General features: G+C 39.5%; 1 protein-coding gene across 16 annotated transcripts in view; it reads right to left on the bottom strand.

Annotated features, from left to right (window-relative positions):
- The window catches only part of NUMB (NUMB endocytic adaptor protein), a 92,036-nt gene that overhangs the window by 33,635 nt on the left and 37,086 nt on the right, over positions 1-21,315 (bottom strand). For 13 of the 16 annotated variants that reach the window (XM_048950162.1, XM_048950163.1, XM_048950161.1 and 10 more), the window contains 2 exons: positions 12,016-12,128; positions 1,139-1,282 (listed from right to left, as the gene is read on the bottom strand). In XM_048950162.1, coding sequence (XP_048806119.1) covers positions 1,139-1,264 — 126 coding nt within the window. In that variant the 5' untranslated portion in view covers positions 1,265-1,282; positions 12,016-12,128. Of the gene's footprint in view, positions 1-1,138; positions 1,283-12,015; positions 12,129-19,672; positions 19,805-21,315 lie in introns of those variants that run through there. The other 3 variants (XM_048950172.1, XM_048950174.1, XM_048950168.1) reach the window with 2 other exon arrangements.

The following is a 21,315-nucleotide window of genomic DNA, read 5'->3' as shown; positions in this document are numbered from 1 at the left end:
AACGTAAGACAGAGATAAATGGGCAGGCAGGCAACCATAGCAAACTAGAAAGTTAGCTTGTGCATTGTATATCCCACAGAATACATTAAAAGCACACACAAGCAACTGTAACAAGATAACATGAACATAGTATCAACATTCTTCCACCTTTATAGAGTACCCGTAACTTTACAAAAATATTTAACAGCCAACTTCAAGAGCTTCATCTAGCAACATCACCTGTTTAATAATTGCACATAATTATTACACCAGGAATAAAGAATTCTCAAGTGTCAGAACCCACAGACAGCATTTTCCTCATAGATATGGAAATCTAACGATTAACAGCTCAAATAAATATCATCTATTTACAATCTACCATAGAAACAGTATTAGTATGTCTTCAGGAACAGTTTTTGATTACAAGCTGAGCAGATGCAGCAAGACACCTTAAATTCCTTCCTTCCTTCTTCCTAGTAACATTAAATATAAAATAAACATTAAAAATGTGTTACTTCTTGGAAAAGATGAGACAATAAATGAAAAAACCTACTTATAGTACTGCAAATTTGGAATTGTTCAAGGAATTGATAAAGGCAATTTTAATTTCACACACATGAATAATCTGTAACAAACACCAAAAAATTAACAGAAGACATTCAAAATTTATAAGTGCTTAATACCTCAAGCACTGGAAGGAAGCTGGGGTGTTTCTTCACAACATTTCCAACTTTCCAAAGGGAGGGGTTATACTTCTCAAGCATAAGCCACCACTTATCTTAGGAATAAAACCGTAACTGTAACTTCATTTCAACTGATAGAATCTAGTATTTCTTCTATGCAATCCATGAGGTGTATCATTTCTGCTCTTCCAGAGAAATGAAGACGAATTATATTACTCCTCTGCCTAGCTACATGATTTATTTCAACTAAGTAATAATGTAGGATACATCAGACAATGACTTTCCAAGGCATTTGTTAAGATGATTCATCTGGCTTAAAAAAAAAAAAGCCACATCCTTTGCAATGAAGGCTGACCGTAAAATAGGTCAATGTGTAATGAAGCATACTTCTCGCTCCTGCTTGCCAAAAAACCCCAAATAATAATTCATGGCAAAAGTACCCCAAGGATACCCAAAAGAAAGGCAGAAATTCTTACCTTAACAGGGAAGCTGCACTTGCCAGTACGAACGCCTTCTTCATCGGTCTGCCACTGATGAGGCCTACTGGCCTCCGGCACATAGACATCTTTCTTTCTCCTAAAGCTTTGCCGTAATTTATTCATTTCTCAGATGTTGATGTCCTAGAAGAAGAAGAGAATTATTGCAAATGGGCACCAAACGCATTTAGCTGCTTCCAGTTAACCAGCATCACCACAAACATCTACGTGAAACTTCTGAGCTTCTGCAATATGAAGGACCCTGTGTAAAGGAAGTGCTTCGGACAAAGGTTGAGAAAGGGGGTAAATATTCACTTCAAAGCAGAAGACAAATCCACATTACTTAACATCTTTCCACAGCAACTGAAGCATCAGACCCAGAAATAACTGTTACTCTGAGCATAAAATTACCTAAAATAGTCGACAGAGAAGTTCTGAAGAGTGATGGACTCGAAATCGTGCCTCCTTGAATTTATATACCTAAAGCAGCCACGCAGGGAATGAGTAGCATACGTTTCTAAGGCACCCATACAAGACAAGGATTTGTAGCCTTAAAACGTCCCCTACAACTGACTGCTTGTACTGTTCTGTAAGTATGAATGATAGGCTCACTGAGGAAGATGATGCCAGCTTTTATGCAGTAACCAAGCTATCACTTCTGTTCAGAAGAGAACTGGAATTCATTGCTCTTAGACAACAAAAGACTCTGTGCCAGTTTCTACCAGGAGTGGATTGCTCAGCAATCAAGGTACAGAGCTGGGAGAACCAATACCTCTGCCTACAAGCACCATATGTCTGTGTGTATGTGCTAAGGAAGCCACCAACTCGAGAAACAACAACCCAGAAGTGTAACAGCGACAAGTAGGGAGCGGCAGATTGGAGCCCAGGTCTTGAGGGGCATGTTCTAGGCCCAGCTTAGTCTACTAGTGGAAGTTCTCATTAAAATAAGATATACATTTGAGGAAAGCATTGAAAATCTCAAAACAATTACCTCTTCCAAAGGAGGAAGGTAGTTCTATAGTTACACTCCCAAAGACGCTCTAAAGATTCTAAAGATGCTTTTTTATACACTTCTAAATCAGTTCTTGTATACTCAACTAAACTTTATAGACATGCTCACTTACTACACTGAAACTACAATTAGCAAAGAAGCTATCCAAGTAACAGCTAATAATAACTAATAAAAAGACTCAATATTCGACTACAAAAATAAAACGATATGGCATACAATGTGGAAAATAAAGAAAATATGCCAAGAGGCTTTTTGAGATATTACTCTTCTTTCCTGGAGAAAAAACTTCTTACAAACACCACATCTCATTTTGGTACAACAAAGATGCTGCAGAATGCAAGGCAGCAAAAGCTAATTTGATTATATATGCTCATTTCCTATTACATTAACTAAGCTGCAGAATACAGAAGTTTATGGGTGACAATGGGTAGACTTGGAACAAAAGCAGCTTTAAAATCACTTTGAACACTAATTTTAAACCCTAAAAAGAACTGCAACACTTTCCAGTTAAAACTGCTTGATACAGGTGAGAAAAATCTGCATTCATGTTCACAGTATCTGATATCTGAGAAGCTTAAACTCAAGATGAAACAACTTCAAAACTGAACACGAGCCAGAAATGAAAACCATTACAGAAAACCAACGCCTGCTGATCAGCTCAATTAAAGGCAGTCAGTTGTTTTCACAACTCATTAAGCACTTAACTATTTCGAATAACAAAAAGATAGGGGCATGGGTAAAGAACAGCGCTGCATCATTAAAATCAGGACATTTAAGTGTGGCAAAATTTATATCAGAAGTTATGATTAAGCGTGCAGCTTATGTTCAAGAGTTCAGTGATCAATGCAATGCTGCCTGGACCTGCTGCCTTGTGGGACATTGTCCAGCACATGGAATAATTCACCACATACTTCTACATCAGTAAAAAGGAAGGCAAACTTCAATTTTTGCAGCAACGCGTGTTCAGAGCTGCTTCTTCCACGCAGCCCATGAGACTGGGACACTATCATCCACTTATTTCTACCAGGAACCTCCCTCCACAGAGAAGCCTGAGAATAAGAGCTCCTGAACCATATATACTTCCTAAGATAAGCTGAAGTGGCATTTTGCCCAAAGTACTTCCTTCTTACTGAAAAACCAAACCCATTTTCCTGCTTGTTCTAATTTTGCAGCCACGCTGGCAACAAGCACTTTAAAAATAGCTTTCCTATTTAACAGAAGTGCTGACAAACGGCAAGATTAACTTCTGGTCAGGTGACCAGCTAGCTTTCTCCAGCCACCACACTCCTATTTCCTGAGACCTCAGGATGTTGTGAGTGGTTTGTGAAATACTTTGCCCCAAAACCAATTCTTTTGCTGGCAGCGTGGACATCATCCCAGTACAGCTGGCTCTGTCACTTGATGCAAAAGCATTAAGTCATACAATTCACACAGGATGCACATTTGAGGATTCAGGAGAGAGGCACATGAACTGTCACGCTCGGATGCTGAAATCCTCACTAAACATATATGGAGCTCAAAATCATTGCCCAGGATTTGCAGAAAACACCCAAATGAGTATTGTCTACTTCAGTTCTCTGCACTGCACTCCATGTTTTCAGAGAAATACGGCACGTCTGTGGGTACAATGACAGATGACAACAGAAGCTGCAATAAGCTAGCGGGGTATTTTCTACTGAAGTGACAGCACTACTGACACTAAGTAGTATAGTACTCAGTCTCTGGATTACAAAGGCAGGAAAAAGCTAGTGACAGAATTTGCAGGTTCAGAAATTAATCTGTGTCCTATTATTAAAAATATTTTAAAAATCCACAAGATAAAATTCATGAAAGTACTACTTTAAAAAACCACTTATTTCCTTTCCATGTGTATAACCCAACATCCAGTTGGGTCAAGAGAAAGGACAGCGGATAAACAGAAACCAAAGACAAACCTGGCCAAAAAACAAGATGAGAAACTCGAAATCTATTTAAAATAAAAGTAGTGCCTTATGGGAGTCTAATAAATCAAGGCTGAAGACAATGAAGTTCTGGACAGATGAAGACAGAGATCCACTTTGGGTTTGAAGGCTGCCCGTACCAGAGGACTCACTGTAGGCTGTCCAGCACTTGAATGGGCACAACCCTTACAAAAACAACTTCCACCACTTATGCTATTGAAGATATATATATATATATATATATATATATATATATATATAATATTATATATTATATATATATTCACGCCCCAAGTTTCACATTTGCTGACCATTATTTCTAATTCAAATTGACACATACTTAACATTCTGAAAACACAGCTAAGAACCTACTTTTCTGTAGTAATAATAATCTGAGGAGAGCTTTGGCACTGCTGTTCTTTCCACCAGCACCTGCAAAGCTCTAATTCCAACCCAACTCAGTTCACTGACAATTAAGGCAGCACAGAGATGGAAACACTGAGGAAAGTACACATCACATGAAGCATTCTTGGCTTCACGGCCTTGCGCACCACCAGGTAATGGCTACAGAACAAATCACTGCACAACAGACATGCAGATTTATTCATGCCTTATTAGCTATTCCACTTTACCGATGTCTTTACTTTTATCCTCCAAGAAATGCAAGCCAGTAATTTACCCTTCAGTGCAATATGAGTACACTTGCACATTAACTGAAGCTGGATCATGTGCAAGTTGCCAATGATGCAAATTGGAGCTTGGCTTGCCGTGTGCAAGCTAACTCATGGAGCCATGCCTTCAGATAAGCACTTCATTTACATTCTGCATAAATGTTTCCCTGAGAGTAGTTGCTGCTACAAGCTAATTCAAAGTACAGCATCCGCAGGCAAAACAACAATTCAGAACTGGTACCTGAGCTGCATTCACAAGATTAAATGGTTATATTTCAGGCTAGTGGCACTACCTAGCAAGATTTTCACACTTGAAGCAACCACTCGCAGTTTCAACACTGAGGAAAACAAAACCAATAGAAATCCATTTGACATCCTTAGCTCCAGCCTTAATAAAGATTATTTAATCTGCACTTGTTAGATTGTGACTTTTGTTTGTGGTGGAAGGGGTTAAAAAACTGATTTTAAGCAATTCCTCAGTTGAGCCTGGTGTGTTTGAAACGAGACGGTTTGCAATCACTTGCTGTGCTCTCTGAGAATCAAGTACTGTTCCCTATTTATCAAATTAAAAAAAAAGTCACAGGTGAAATAAGGGCAAAGCACTCCTGACAGCCTGCAACAAACGGAGCAGCCAAGGTTTGGGCGATAGCACCAGCCCTGCAGTCCTCCTGCAAGCACAAAGCATGACAAGCAGGCTGCATCTGCACATTTATAGAATTCCTGGATGCATACATTCCGAATAACAGAGAAATCTGGGCTTAAGAGCAACGCATTTAGGTATCACCCTAACATTAAAAATAACTCACACAGCTTCCTTATAAAATGAACTCAATAAATGCGTTATGATCAGACTACTAAGAAAAATGCCATGCAGCTGAGGAAGGAGCAGCTGCACAACTATCAGCCCCATGGGCTTTTTCCCAGTGAAACACATCTACTATTGCTAATACAAAGGAACAAACAGAACTCCAAATCCAGATCAACAGGTTCACCATCTTTAATATGTTTTTTTGTCTTCATATCTAAGTTTGTGAATAAGAATGTTCCAGATTTACTTCACATTTTAGACCTAAGATAACATGTACATTACCTTGATATCATAAAAGAAAATATGCTTGCTCAACTTATTTATTAGAGCAACACATCAGAAACACTCCTCAACAGGGCTGTGAAGATTGGGCTCCTCAGAAAACAGTAGTTTTGTGCTTTCATGCAAGCGCATCCTAGTCACACCTGTCCTAAAACTCATACCTAACAGCTACCTTTTAGCAATCTGAAATCATGAACTTTATTATGAAATTTGTAGGAGTCCACCCACACCAAGAAGTACAAATAGCCCCAACTTCCACATTTCAGAATAATATTCTGCATTGCTTTTTCTTGCAAAGTTCAGTAAGTTGTTGATACTTTAACTTCATTGGAAACCTTGCTTAGAACCAGGAAGTGATGACATCAATGAGGAAATGTGCTTATTTCAAGTCTTGTGACAAGACTTAGTTTTGGCAGGCGTATCTGTCTGTAGGAGTGCAAATACAGTAATATAAAAAGATCTATTCTGCTTTCCAATGCACAGTCAAGATGATTGCATAAGAATGTTTCAGTTATAAGAGGCGAGGTAGACAAGTAAACATACTGCAGCCAAGGTAAATAGCGTGTTCCTGACTACTATAAAGCTGCAAGAATGAACTTTTATTCCTCTGAAAAATCCTTAGTAAGCATTGATGCTAAACAAACGTTCCCTCCTCTCCCACTTGCACCACATAAAAACGCGTAATGCCCTATCTCTCCAAACCCTACCATAAAGGTTAGCCAAAACTTACTGCAGCAGCTTCACTGCAATTATTCACCAGCATGAGAATACAGAGTACCTTTATCTTCTAAGGAAGAAAAGGTCATTCCACGTGTCAAGTTTTGAATACAGAACGTTGAGCCTTTTTGTAAGTTTAGATCCCATAAAATCTAATTAAATCCAGCAGTCACACTAAAGCAAATGAAAGCATGAACCATATGAGCATTCTCAGTAAAACGTTAACAGTCCAGTTTACGCAATCCAGTATGACTAAACCACATTATTCACCACATGGCTTTCCAACACGTTTACCCTTTCATTACCCAATTAAGATCAAATAATGTAATACAAGTAAGCATCCTAAGATACAAAAATACACAAAGATGAAATATGAGCCCATAATAAATACATTTCATTATTGCTATTAATTAGAGCTTGAGTTCGGGATATTTTCCTTACTGCAGAAAAATAAAAGTGTTTGGTAATGTAAAAAAAAACCCACAAAAATAAGCATATCAGCTACTTAGACAAGTCCAAAGGGATCTGGGCTATAATCATAACATCTATTTATCTGATGGTGTTCTTAGAAACTCTGATGTTCTGACATCATGTAAGTTGAGGTACTGTCTATCTGCTGAAAGCTGACATTTGTCCTCAATGTGCAGAAGTTGGCACCTTTAAAACAGTCAACCTGATCACTTTGGAAACAGCTGTAGTCCATAAAGATGCAAGTATCTATCAGACTGGGCTCTCACACCTGAGCTTAGGTAACCCATCATGTGAACACTCTACAGCTGCTTCTCAGCACTCTTTTTTTCTTCTCCATCACAGCTGAGGGTGAATAAAAGAGAAAATGTTAAAACAACACGGTCTTACTGGCAAAAAGCAGAGTTAAAAATTGCACACAACTTAGGAAATACCAGGAAATGAAATCACAAATTTTACTGCAACACACTATTAACAATTGGTGGCTAAAACATCCAGCTACTGCACGTCCTGACCTAAAGCTCAGAATTAATATTTTAAGATCATACACCAGTCTGTTCAAACAGCTATCTGCATGCTGCAGCAACAAAATGCAGAGTTCAGTGCTCCACAACAGTATGCAACAGAAGTACCAGCACAGCAGCCCCACTTTTCCAGACTCTTAGAAGTTGAACTGACAGAGAAATTCAAGTTTGATCACTGTAAAACCGAAGGTATTCCTAAGATGCCATGTGCCTTCTATCAGCCAAACAAACCACTTGCCTCTCCTTGTGCAAAATCTAACAAATACAAGAAAAACAATCCTCATTTTCTCCAGTAATGACTATTCTAAAGCAAATGTCCTAATTCAGACTCTGCAGCCAATGCAAGCTCTGACTACAGCTCCATACAATTTGCTTCTAGGTTTTGGTGCAGAGGCACAAGGCAGCAATCCTTTTGTTACAGGTGATCACGTTGCAAACGACTGTCAACCAACAGCAAAAAGCACATCTCAACATGCTACACAAAGCTAATCGAATTATACCACCTAAAACAAGTGAAAATAAGCACAAGTTTTCTAAAACACCAGCGGTGCATTGTGGAAAGCAGTTCAGGCAATTCTGCTCTGCAGCTCATCTGGATGCATGTGACGAATGCTAACTAACCAAGCCATTTCTCTTCCAAGTGAATCATTTACATTTAGGGTAGCTAATTCTTGGATTTCAAAACAGTTTTGAAAAAAGAACATTCCAGGTTTAAAAACCATCTTTCCAAGTACGTGTCAAACTCAGAAAATATACTAGATTTTTCTTTTTTGTTGTTTAGTTTTGGGTTTGTTTTTTTGTTTTTTTTTGTTTGTTTGTTTGTTTTAAGAAAAAGAACTTAAAGGTCTGAAACAATGGGACGAGATTTCTTTTAATCGTGCAGGTCCAGGATCCAAAGTCTGAAATTGTCAGCACCAACAAATATAAACGCATTTTCTCTACCGAAAATATTAAATTAAAGTAAGCCTACTTTGTCGGTTAATAGGTCGCATAAATCTCAGGTTTTTACACTGGAGTTACTTCAGTAGTACCAGTATTTCACAACCATGCAAACAATGTTTGAACAGACAAAGTTGTAACCAGTATGGCAAACATCTCCTACTTATAAGTCGGAAAGGTCAAATAACAAATTATACTTCTGCACTACTTGCCTGATCCTTGCCTACTTACTGTTAGGTCAGCAGCACAGGAAGGCACATTCTTTTGGTTCTGGATGTAAAGTGACAGCAGAAATTGGGAAGAAAAGAAAACCCAAAAACACAACACTAAATCAGATTACTAGTAAAGGCTATTTAATCAAGGTAAAAATAGGTATACCCATACTGAGGCCTTATGTTCCACAGAACGGATGTGCTCAACATGAATGTGAAAGCCACAGCATTTTGGGAACTGATTTAGCAACAGTGCTCTGCACTGCCTGAAGTCCAGTCCATCAGTCTGCACAGCCCACATTCTGAATGCATTTGGAACAGTAAGCTACACATTTTTACTGACTTTATAGAGGGAATGAATCACAGTGTTGACAAGTCTGTCAGCAAGAATGGCATGTATAGAAAGCTAGGTAAATCAAACCAGGTAAATCTAAAAGGATAGTAGCATGCTGGAAAGGACAAGACCAGGAAGCCAAACAGCTATGAACTGTGATTTTTGTTTTATTTGTGTATGCTCTCAAAAGCAAATAGTTACGTGACTTTTCGGCTGACGCAAAATGTTCTGGAGTAGATTAATTTAAACTGATTGTAGAGATGACAAGAGAATCTCATAAAAAGGAACAACCATGATAAGAAAGGCAGTGTAAAGCACATGGAAAAAAAGAGAACACCACTTAACTGTAAATAACAGTAAATACAAATTCAGCAATAACTTTTGTTTACAGAAGCTAGTGAGGCACATGTTTAGTCCTCCAAAAATAGATCATGTCACTGTCAAATAAGTGGACGGTATTACAGGCCATTATAGCAGGAATAGAATAAAACCAGAAAGGTGCACCACAAAAATAAAACGGGCTACACTCATCTTTAATACTGCATAGATCTTGTAGTTACTTCATCCTTCCTGAAATCAAACAAAAAGGTTCAAAAGGGTAACAACAATTAAAAGTACATGGCTGCTTCTGGACAAGGAGAGGTTAGGTACAAAGGTCTTTCCCGTTCATTTTCTGGCACTACCCTTTCTGTAACTCTCCCCACAAGCAAGCTGCTTTCCTGAGGTAATGCTTTTTCCACTTCTCACTTTCTAGAAATTGGAGACAAACAACTGAATTCTACAGCAGTCCAGATTTCAAAATAAAAGAGGAATACTTTTATGATATGCAATTAATTTGCACTGTTCCCTGCCCCGAGATGTTTTACAAACAAAAACCATACATTTTAAAGGAATAATTGTTTGAACAGAAATTCCAAAGGCTATAAGCAGTGACATCCGAAATGCTCATTCAGGAAAGTACCCAGTCTACGCGCCAGGAAGGCTTATTTCAACTCTGCCTTACCCTTAACCCTCCCTGGGAACACTCCCTGAGTATTCTCTCTAAGAACACCAAACACTGAGCCACCAAGCCCATGTTCCAAGCCAGCCCAGTTCACGAGCCCATGTCCATTCACCACAAACTCAGCTAGCTACTCCTGTGCTCCATCTTTCACAGCATCATACCAGAGTTGTTGGTATTTGGCCACAGCAAGACCACCAGGGGCAGGCTCACTGCACGCAGTAAGAAATTCTCTTTCCCAAGCCCACAGAAGCAGAAGCGTCCACAGCTACAGAATCACAGAATGGCCAGGTTTGGAAGGGACCTCATGAATCTCCAACCCCCCTGCCACATGCAGGGCCACCAACCTCCCCATTTAATACTAAACCAGGCTGCCCAGGGCCCCATCCAATCTGCCCTTGAACACCTCCAGGGACGGGGCATCCACAACCTCTCTGGGCAGCCTGTGCCAGCACCTCACCACTCTCTCTGTAAAGAATTTCCCCAACATCCAACCTAAATCTCCCCTCCCTCAACTTAAAACCATTTCCCCTTGTCCTGCAGTTATCAAAAAAATATCAGCTTTCAAAGAATTGATTCCCCTCCTGTCTGTAAAACATTTAAACAAAAACAAGCACAGGAATTTGTGTACTAAATAGCTCACTGAATCTGAATTAGTATGGCAGCAAACCATGTGTGCACTAGTCAGTCTCAATTAGAAAATCTTAAGTTTGCTTAAACTACCATGAAGTATGAGGAAAACTGAGCTATAAGAATGTTCACAAGACAACAGAGGCCTCCATTTTAATGTCACTGCAGCAGGCAGAAGCATTCAAACCCATCACTGCTTGACAGTTCTTGTACAGCAATTCAAGTCACTTTTCTTGCTCCCATCCTCCAGCAGTTGAGTAAATGTAACTAAGATCCTTTCATCTCTCCATTTTCTTCAGCTTGTTCACACTAAATCAGCCATGCTTTTGTCTGCAGCCAATGCAACAAGAAGATTAACTGTTACCAAAGGCGTTTTTAATATTAATTTAAAACTCAAAGTAAAATTGTGAAGGTCATTGTTAAGCTTTTGTGGAAAATGGTGGCTTTGATAATGAAAATGACCCCAGAGAAATGATACAGTCACTGAATCTGGCAGTCAGAACTTTTGGTCACCCCTTATTAAGGCTCCTAAGAACAAATTTTTCTTCACCAGAAATGCAGTTCTTATTTATTATGTTAGGAATTCATGTCAACATATGTACACCTGTCCACTGCAAGTCTGAGTTGTTTCATAACTGTTTTCTCATAATAGCTCTCTTTGCAAAACATCGTCTGGAACTAATAGCATTATTTCTCAAATCTGTTTGCTTTACACAAATGTAATCAAATCAGAAGCTAGCTTAATTAAATCAGATATGAACTAAATCCATGTTCTTTTAAGCACACAGGATGCAGTGTTTTCTGAATTCTTCTCCTGGTATTAATGACAGAACCAGCAAAATCACAACAGTTAAGTGTGCTTAAAAATATTCTGCATCCTCTCTAGATTCTAATACAACCCATATGCTCCTTCGCCAAGAACTCACAAGCTGTGTGAGAAACCTGTCACCATAGTCCCTATTCCAACATTCTAATCAGGATTCTTCAACAATACCAGCTTTTCAGTACCATTTTGTCCATACACAATTTGTATTCCTTATGATTACACAGCACATAAAACTTCATTTCATGCCTCATGTTTCTCACATCTGCCTACTGTGAGAACTGTAAGAAGATCTAAGCACAACTTCAATGGCTTGCTTACACAGTGATTTTGGAAAATCAGATGTAACACCAGAACTGAGGAAAGATGGTGTACTTCAAAGGATTCCTCTTCAAAAAAAATCTGGTTTATATAATTTGTGACAAAAACAATTCCTCAACCCCAACTACCAGAGAATCAAAGTTACCAGAATATACCCTTCATACTGTAGCAAAAACATGCTGACTGTGTGACTTACGTTTTTTTCTCAGGTCCACAGTAGCACTTCTCTAAAAACTCCTCTTGCAAAGTTCTTCACTTGGAGCTATAACCTTGACTCCATGGATACAGGAAGAGATACGAACCTATGGGCTGAGAAAAAAAAACAAAACAAAACAGAAACGATCAAGTCAGGCTCAATATGGGCTAAAAATGCTAATGGGGCTAAACATCCTCCTAAACAAGGAGTAAGGTGTTAGGCAGAAGGTATTAAGGGATAGAAAGACTGCATTTAAGGGTTTTTGGTTTTTTTTTGTTTGTTTGTTTTTAATAATATATTAAAAAACCCTCCATATTAAGGCTTTCAGATTGGCTTTTATAAACAGATGCATTCCCTCCCTATTTCTAGCTGTTCACGGCCTTTTGCTGGAGAAGATACTAACATTTGTGCTTATAGATGTCTAGGACAGAAATTTAACTAAAATTACTACCAAAATCTCACCATCACTACTGACTGGACTACTGATAGCACACTCAGACATTTCCTTTCACAGAAGTTACCAGTTTCACTACAGTCACTAACATCAGTATCACATTATTGCTAATATGCACTGATACAGTGATCTGTAACTAAATCATCACTGAAAATCATAAAGACAGCTTGAGACATCGTTAAATCCAGGGGTACAGATCCAAGCAGTTATTTAAAGCTCCTTTAGTCTCAGTGGAGAAAAACAACAGTTCAAAGTCATAAATACATACTTTAAGCATACTTAAAAATGAAAATATTTTCATCTAAGTAGACAAACGTTACCAGATAATTTCCAATTTTTATGCACAATATTGAATTAGTAATTATAAAATTCTTCTGCAATAGTGAAGTGGGTTTGTTAGGTATGTTTTTTAAAAAAAAAAAAAAAAAATTAACCATGAAATAGGAGCAACATGAGTACCTAACAATTTAGTCAAAATACTTGTTCTTCCCAGCATCACAAGAGCTTAATTCCAGCCTGCAGACCACATTGAAACCAGTTAGTCCACTACGACAACCTCTAGCAGAGAAAAGGGGAGAATAAAATCCCCTTTCATTACTTAAGACAACTGCTTCAAAGTAATAAATCTGCCTTGCTTACCAAGTGCACTGCAACAGCATGCATCAGCATTTCAACTTCCACTCAGAATTAAATCTAGGGTAAATTAGCATAGAAATCAAGTCTTCGGCTTAGTCTGAAAGCGTAAGGGATTCAGCCCTGCTGCACTACCTTCCTGATCACAAGACTCTGGAAATTTCAGCTTCTTTCTGTTACCTTTCTGTTCCCCCTATTAAATCCATTTCTTAACATCCAAGCCTTATTATCTCCCAACATCAGCACAGACTTTGTGCTACAATACAGACAATTACTACAAACAAACATGTACTAAAAGCCAGAGCAAGTCTTTGCATGTTTGTTTTTCTCGCATGTTGTTCTTGCATTCAAATCGATTTTAAGAAAAGGCCATAATGTGACTCCTGACGCCAACAGTTTAAATTAACTCTCACATAATAAACAACTTGCGCTGAAGTTGTCTGCAAGACCCAGAGATTAACAAAAATGTTACTGCATTCTTAGTTCAGTGAGACACTGAGCACTCAGTAGCGACATGACATTTAACCAACAGCAATTAACAGCTGGTCAACCACACATTCAACAGAAAGTAAAGAAATGCAGCTCAAAATGCTGCTGCCCCCTTCCAGTTTCCCGGTGCATCCACGTAAGCAGCTGAGAACATCCACCAACACCACAATCCCCAAGCCATGAACGTTCACAAAGCTCCTGTGACATTACAACACATCAGATGCTCTCCCATTTACAATATTCTAAATCACCATGTTTATTTTGGCACTGATCTATCAACAGATAGCAAACTTAAAAACAACAGAAGAGAATAAGATGCTATTTCTTCAGAAAAATCATCAAAAAGACAATTACAAGCAACACCTGTTGAAGTTAGACGTATCTCAAGCCATCACTAAAGCAGATTCTGTCAGTTAGGATGAGATCTACAGAAAAAGCACCCACTGGACTGCAACTGAGCACCTACCAATTTTATTTAAAATGCCATGCTTCTTTAAGATACAGTGCTGACTGAGAGAAGGACAAAGAAAAAGTCTTTGGTGAAGTGAGATGAGCTTCTGAAGGTTTGTTGTTCTTTTCCTCTCTTACTTGTTGTTATTAAATAAAGGTATATGGCCTGGCCTGTTACTTGGGAGAAGTAGTAAACCAGGGGCAGCTGTCAGTATTATAATTGTCTGATGTTTCAGGCCTCAGCAATTACTGACGAACTTAAAGGACCTGAATAAAAGCTGACCAAAAATTAGACATCTAATTACTCATAAAGCAGTTACAGTGATCTACTGCAACACACACAGCTCCCACCCTGTGCTGCACAGGACCTGCTGGCACAGCGTGCCAAAGAGGGCACAGCCCAGAATTAATGCATGCTGGTCATCATGTGGCTGCTGCAGCCTCTTGAATCATAGAGATAGCTGCCATCTTCCCAGCTCTAAATTACTTGGCAGAGGAGCACAGAAAGCAAACAGGAAGCACCCAGGAGAACTGCTTTCCTTCTTACTCTGCCTCACACTCTTTAGAGCAATCAATGAAGCTTCAGGCTCAGCACAGACAGAAATACCACCTAGCCAGCACCCAGCAGCTGCCTCCCCACACCCACAGCACAGCTCCTTGCTACCAGACTTCCCTAAGGCCCAGAAGAGCACTGAGCAAGTAGTCAATTCACTACTCTCAGAAGTCTCCTCTGAGTACCTGAGCATTTGGATTCCACCACCACATCACATACTGCCTGAGGATGAATAGGTGCAGTGGCAAGCAACAGATTTCATTCCTGGTACTAAGATACTTGAAACAGAAACAGCACAGGCTTTGCTCTGCTGTGAGTTGGGATGCGGTGTCACTGCCTGCTCTCAACACCCTGCCAGCCACACCATGCCTTACTTCCACAGCAGACAGCTGCTTCCAGGGGTGGCAGCTGAGCTGTGGGACAAACCAGAATGAGCAGGCTAAAAATGCTTGTGATGTGACAGCCAGCACCCAGCAGCAGGCAGGCACAATGGGGACTAAGTGCATGCTGCCAGATTCAAAGCAGCAGAGAAGTCAGAACTGCGTTACCTCCACCAGTGACTAGTCACAGAGTCCACTGATTTCTGCAATGCATTGAATAAACTCAATTATTCTGACAGATACCCTAGTATAACTACTCTATTCACAGATCACTATTCTCAACAGTGCCTTCTGTTCTCCTTTTCTAAGTCTGGAAACCATATAAAACAGTCTGTTCCTTACAGAACGTGCAATTGTCCTTCGCATGTTAGGCAGCGTGTACAGTACCAGTAACAAGGACAGCACCAATTAGAACAGTTTTACAGTTACATGGGAGACAACACTGCCTCCCTTCATATAGAATCACAATTATTCATTCCTTAGTTGTCCTATAATTCCTCTACGTACATTTTACCTTACTAGACTCAAGGAGGGAACTTTGGAGCGAGGAATGCACACAGATAGCAACACAGGTATGGAATCAAAAGTCAGCTTCTTCCACTCTGGCCAAAAATAAATAAATAAATAAATAAAAAAATCAGATCTTCTCAAGTGCTAGAACAATCTGTTCTCAAAAGCAAGTTTGACACAAGTTGATCTTGATCACAGATCCAGGGAAACAAATACCACCTTACCTCCCTTTGATGTTACATACCGCTTGGTCTAAAAACATAAGCATACATGGCAAAAGGTCCACCCAAACCACACTGTTGTTGACCCTGGTATGGCCCCAATTCATGGCAACTACTGTCTTGTAAAGCATACATGGCCAAAGCACCAAGTGAAAACAAGGGCTGAATATCACACTTGGTACGCTCTCTAACAGCACTTCCTAACGCAGACAGGTGCATATATGTCATACTACTAAAATAATAACTTCCACTGCAAAGACTGACTATCTACCAGGCACCAGTTAGCTGTATTACAGTGCCATCCTACTCTGCTGTGTGTTTGTTCTGTTTCTTCTCAGCTAAAACACGCACTTGGTTCAGCAGCAGCATACCATCCAAGCCGATTGCTGGAACACAGCTCCAAACCTGAAGACACAGCTGTGTGTTTGAATTTTGTGTCCAAGCTGTGTATCCAACTGCTGATTTGGGGCACTTCACCTCCTGAGTTTATCTGCACAACACCACCTTCCTTGCAGCCTTCCAGAGCAAGGCACATCACACCAGACAGCTACCATTGCTTCAGGCAGCACTCCCTTCCAGCAGTGCTTGTTTCTGGGGAGGAGAGCAATGCTCAGACATGAAGTACAGAGCTTCTCATACGTTTCTTTTGACATTTGTATCAGCCTGGATCTCTGCTACAGACAGAGATGCTGAAAGCATTTATATAAAGTCCACCCTTGTAAATATAAGCATTTCATCACACTAATTTCCCAGCATCAAGACTGAGAGTTTGGAAACCTATTCAGAAAAAAAGGAGCATCAGAGAGCTGGCAAAAATTAGGAGAAGATCTCAACAGCTACTGTATGTTTCTTTGGCCAATTTAGCCTCATGACAGTAAAAATATGCAAGTGACCGCAGGCATTCAAATTGCATGCCTCAAAAAAGACTGTTGGAAGCCACAAACTACCTTTACTCAGATTTCACACCAAGGACATTTCGGAGTTACGTCAAACTGTTTTTTTACAGTGGTTAGGCAAAGCGTGCAAACTTATAAATATTGCACAGAAAGATCATTCATCTATGCAATAATGCGCTTTTCAGTTATTTACACTCAGCATTTTACCACACATAAATAAATTTCATGAAAGACGACTTGCATGCAAAACAAGTAACGTTAGAACTTGCAAGGGCAGTCTAGTTAAGCCACTCAATTTTTTTTTTTTCTTTTAAAGAGCTTACATATTTGAATGAGTTTTCTATTTTATTGTTCCCTCACTGTCTATGACAAAAAATTATACAGGAAAAGGCCACATGGGAAAATATCTTATTCTCTTCTTCCATCTTCCTCTGTCTGTCTCTGTCTCTCATGAAATAAGACCACAGGAAGCTGACCTACAGCTCTGTCCATAAAAGGATTATGTAGAAACATTTCTGTGAAGTAACTCAGTGTTATGACAACACAAACTTTCTTAGCTTTTGCAAGTCTTAAGTTTGAGTGATGCCAGCACTAAGTTTCCAGCACAGTCACATTCATGCTGCCTGCTGGGAATTCCTTGTTACAAGAAGGGGCTGCAGTTCACGTGTCATTTTGACAGTTACTGTGGATTTCCTTTTTCCATGCTCACTCCTCATTTTCTCTCTCATATCTAGTCCTGCGTTCAATCTTAACTCACAGCTCAGTTCTACGCCGGACAGTAAATCTACAATTCAGAAGTTTCTCAAGGTTCAACATACACAGTGACTGAAAGTAGACTATACATCCTAATATTATAAAATGAAGCCTCCTCAATCCTGAATCCACACCAGAGAAAACAGCATGGCTAGGATTCTAAACCTGGAAGCTGAAAAACAACCACAACTATGTCCAAGACCATTTTTTCCTACCCACAATGATATTTAAAAGAAAACAAACCGCAGTGAGGTGTTTCCTACTACTCATGTAACTTCTCTCTCTCAAATCTTACCAAAAAAAAAAAAAACTAAAGATAAAGGTCACCAAAATTTCAGTCAGGAATGAAAGGCTCTTCGTAGTTTTCCAGAGCCTATAGCGTGAACCTCTGAGCTTTGATGAGCTGCTGTAATAAAGCCAAGATAACCAAGGCTATCCTGCATTGTGCTACAACCACACCCAGGAATGCAACACATGCCAAAACTCCACAGTTGCTCACTGACGTAGACACAAGAGAAATCACAGCATGCACTCAGTTTCTCACCATTGGAGCCATCTACTTCAGTCAACCTGCTATAAACACCTGGTTCTGTAGACACAGGACATTGGAGTCATACGCAAGAGAGCCAGCTGATAATTGTACATAAATTTTGAGCAATATAAAACCAAGGAAAAGAGGAGATATGGGAAGCAGCCTACTTTTAGGTCTGCATGCTCAGAACCCAAAACAGAGCCACCCATTAGCTAGACAAGGCTGCAACAGAAATCTGGGGCTTGGCCTGCAGGCATATTTCCCCACGTATCACATATTGATGCATGCTGCCCTGTTGCTGAATTCGTCTTTGCCAGACATAAATAGTATTTGTGGAAAGGGAAAAAAAATATAAAAAACAACAGAAAACCACATGAACTGGTAGCAGGCTGCCGTGTAAGACAAGGCACAAGGATATGCTTGACAACGCTGTTGAGGCTATGGAGCACCAGCAGTCTGCCCTCAGCTCTTTGTGCTACAAACCTGCATCTGCTGCAAACAGCAGTTCCATGCTTTCTGTGCCACAGGGCGGCTGTAAATGCAGCAGCTGCCCCACCTCATTCCCATCCTGCTTCTGCAGTAAAAAAAAAAATAAAATCTCAATATAGATTGAGTGCTTTATCAAGTTAGTAATCTAAGTCCATGCATTTTATTAAAATGAACATCTACAGGTCAATTTCCAAAACAACTGAGCTTAATCTTCAAAGGTTTTCAAACAGCATGAGTTAAAACTTGATTTGAACACCACTGTTGAGCAGATAAAGCAATTCCACCTTATTTGTCTAATAAAGCAAAACATTCAAAAAGATCTGAGCGATCTTATTTTCCAGGATCAGATCCTTTGGCTCCAGCTCTCCTTCATATAATTGTTTTGAGAATGGGGGAGAAAGGAAACAATCTTTTAAAATTCCTAGAATATAGATTAACCATGGATTATGGGAGCAGCCAACATGTGTATTAGTGACTTATCTCCTCAGCCTGAGAAGAAAAATCTACAGAAATACAGACAAAACAAGAGCAAAACTACATCACAGACAGCACAGCTGTCGCAAAGTGGAACCTTAAACAGGTTTAAAGAGGTTAATTAGTGACAGACATCACAAAGAAATGGATTTGGAATATGGAGAGAATTACGGATTAGTGTAACAAATATATTCTGTGATGGTCCAAATCCAAGCCAAAGTTTTCTGACTGGACAAACGTTCCAACTGCCCTACTAAATATAACATTAGAAGACAAAGAATTCATTTATTTCAAAGACTCAAACTGCTTCAGTGTATCAGTACTTAGAAACTGATTGACTACACTGCAAGTGGTTAAAGATTCCCACTAAGAATAAAATTATAAATATTATTTAACGATCTCACTGAATTTAGTTTTCAGTAGAGATATTTTCAGACAAAAAGCCAAGCCCCTCAGCTACACTAGGATGCCCATTTAAAATAAGGAATAAACTTCTCCAGAATGCCCAGAAATTCACATACAACCAATCTTCCACAGAATCTAACTTTAGAACTCCCACAAAATAGGTCATCCAGTTTTTCAGGAATGAAGGAGACATTCACAAACTTAGTTCGGCAATGCTCAAGTGGTCAAAGACAGCTGAACAGAGTACACAGTTGTAAGTAATTCAGTCAGAAGGGCTAGCAAGTATCAGTCAGAAGGGCTAGCAAGTATCTTCATGATTTGAATCCAGAAAACCCAGGATTTGAGAAGAAAAACCTCCTATGAACTCTCACTTTTATCTATGAAATTCAGTCATTGGTTTCTGTAGTACTTAACTTACCATGTGAAAAGTGTTTGTCTGCTGTTGTAAGAACTCCAATGATTATTCGCCAAACAGACTTGGCTGGTTGCACTACACACAAATAAAAGCAGGTAATATAATCCTCAACACTCGTAGCAAAGAAACAGCTAGAGCAAAATGCGAGAACACAGCCATGACACACTGTGCCGGACAGCCTGAGACACTCCCTCTGCATTCCCTACGCCACCCACATCCCCTCATGCTAGGTGCACAGAAGCTGCACATAACAGGAAGGGCCTTCCCAGTCCTCTTTCTGGGTCAGGTTCCCTGAAATAGTTCTGGGAAGCCTAAACAAGCTGGACGTGACCTCAGGTCAAAATAATAGCTACAATGACTGTGCTGCCAGCTATGACTAGCTGCAGCCTATCTCACACCTCCAAGATACCACGATACATGCAAACCAAAGCAGTCATGAGCTGTTTGCTTTTACCTAGGTTTTGGTAGCATTTACATCAGTTCTAAGACCCGACTCACAAGCAAACATTTTCTAAGACACTGTTACAATTGCAATCCATGAGGATGTCTACCAGAAGCAGTAGCCATCCCACGCCAAGAGAACTAGCACAGCTTACAGCAACAGCCATTCACAACATACCACCAAAAGAAGCATTTATACTGTCTGTACAACATTAACAATATATTACATTATATCCATGTTTTTTTGTTTTGCAGTACACATGCTCATAAACTCTGTTCTTCTGTGATGGAGAACGAAAACCAGTGGATTTTAGCAGGCAACAACAGTTCTTGAGCACTACAACCTACGCAAAGCCTTCGGTGCCACCACACCTTTTCTGCAATGCAACAATCATGACATCAGCAGAAGAGGCCACTGCAAGCTACCAGCTTCTCTACACCACAGCATCTCATTTCCCACGTCTTTGAGTCATGAGCGAGATTTAGTAAGCTCCAGCTGCATTTGCTGATAACCTAAAAAAAAAAAAAACAAACCTGAAAACAACTGGCAAGAAGCAGAGCAACACACACAGCAAAACACTTCAAATAAGCTCTCACAAAACAATATGCTTAGTTCTATAAATCAAGTGTTACTCAAAAATCCTTTCATCTGCAATATCCAGCTTTGTTGCACTGATAAAACTACCTTATTGTTCAGCACACACCTACAAAAACAACTCTACAGAAGAAAGGATATCTGAGCATACTAATCAGGCCTATAAACCCAAACAGCAAGATGCTTCAGCCTACTCCAGCACAGCACAATACTTAATAGGTCCCAATGTACATTTAGGTCCCAATGTACATTTATCTCCACAAGATTAGAGCCAGAAGGGAAAAAAAAAAAAAAAAAAAAAAAAGCACCAGCACTGAAAAGGAAAGAAATCAAAAGGCAGAAAAGAGATTAAAACTGCAGAAGTCAGGAGCAGTCCCAAAATTTCTCACAACAATCCTAAACTACGAAAGTCAATTGTGTCTTCTGTCATATACCCACATGTCCCAACCTCCAACAAATATTTCCTAAACAGCAAAGACTGGAGCAAGCTGGAGCAAGTACCTGAACTAAGTTATCTCTGGGAAAGAATCTGCAATGTCCACAGAATTTACAAAGACTTGTTCTAACGCCAGATATAAGTTCTAAAAGTAACTCATACGATTGTTCAATA

The sequence above is a fragment of the Lagopus muta genome, chromosome 6, assembly GCF_023343835.1.
Source record: "Lagopus muta isolate bLagMut1 chromosome 6, bLagMut1 primary, whole genome shotgun sequence".
NCBI lineage: Eukaryota > Metazoa > Chordata > Aves > Galliformes > Phasianidae > Lagopus > Lagopus muta.
The sequence above is the reverse complement of the archived record's forward strand: the minus strand, read 5'-3'. Positions and strand labels throughout refer to the sequence as shown.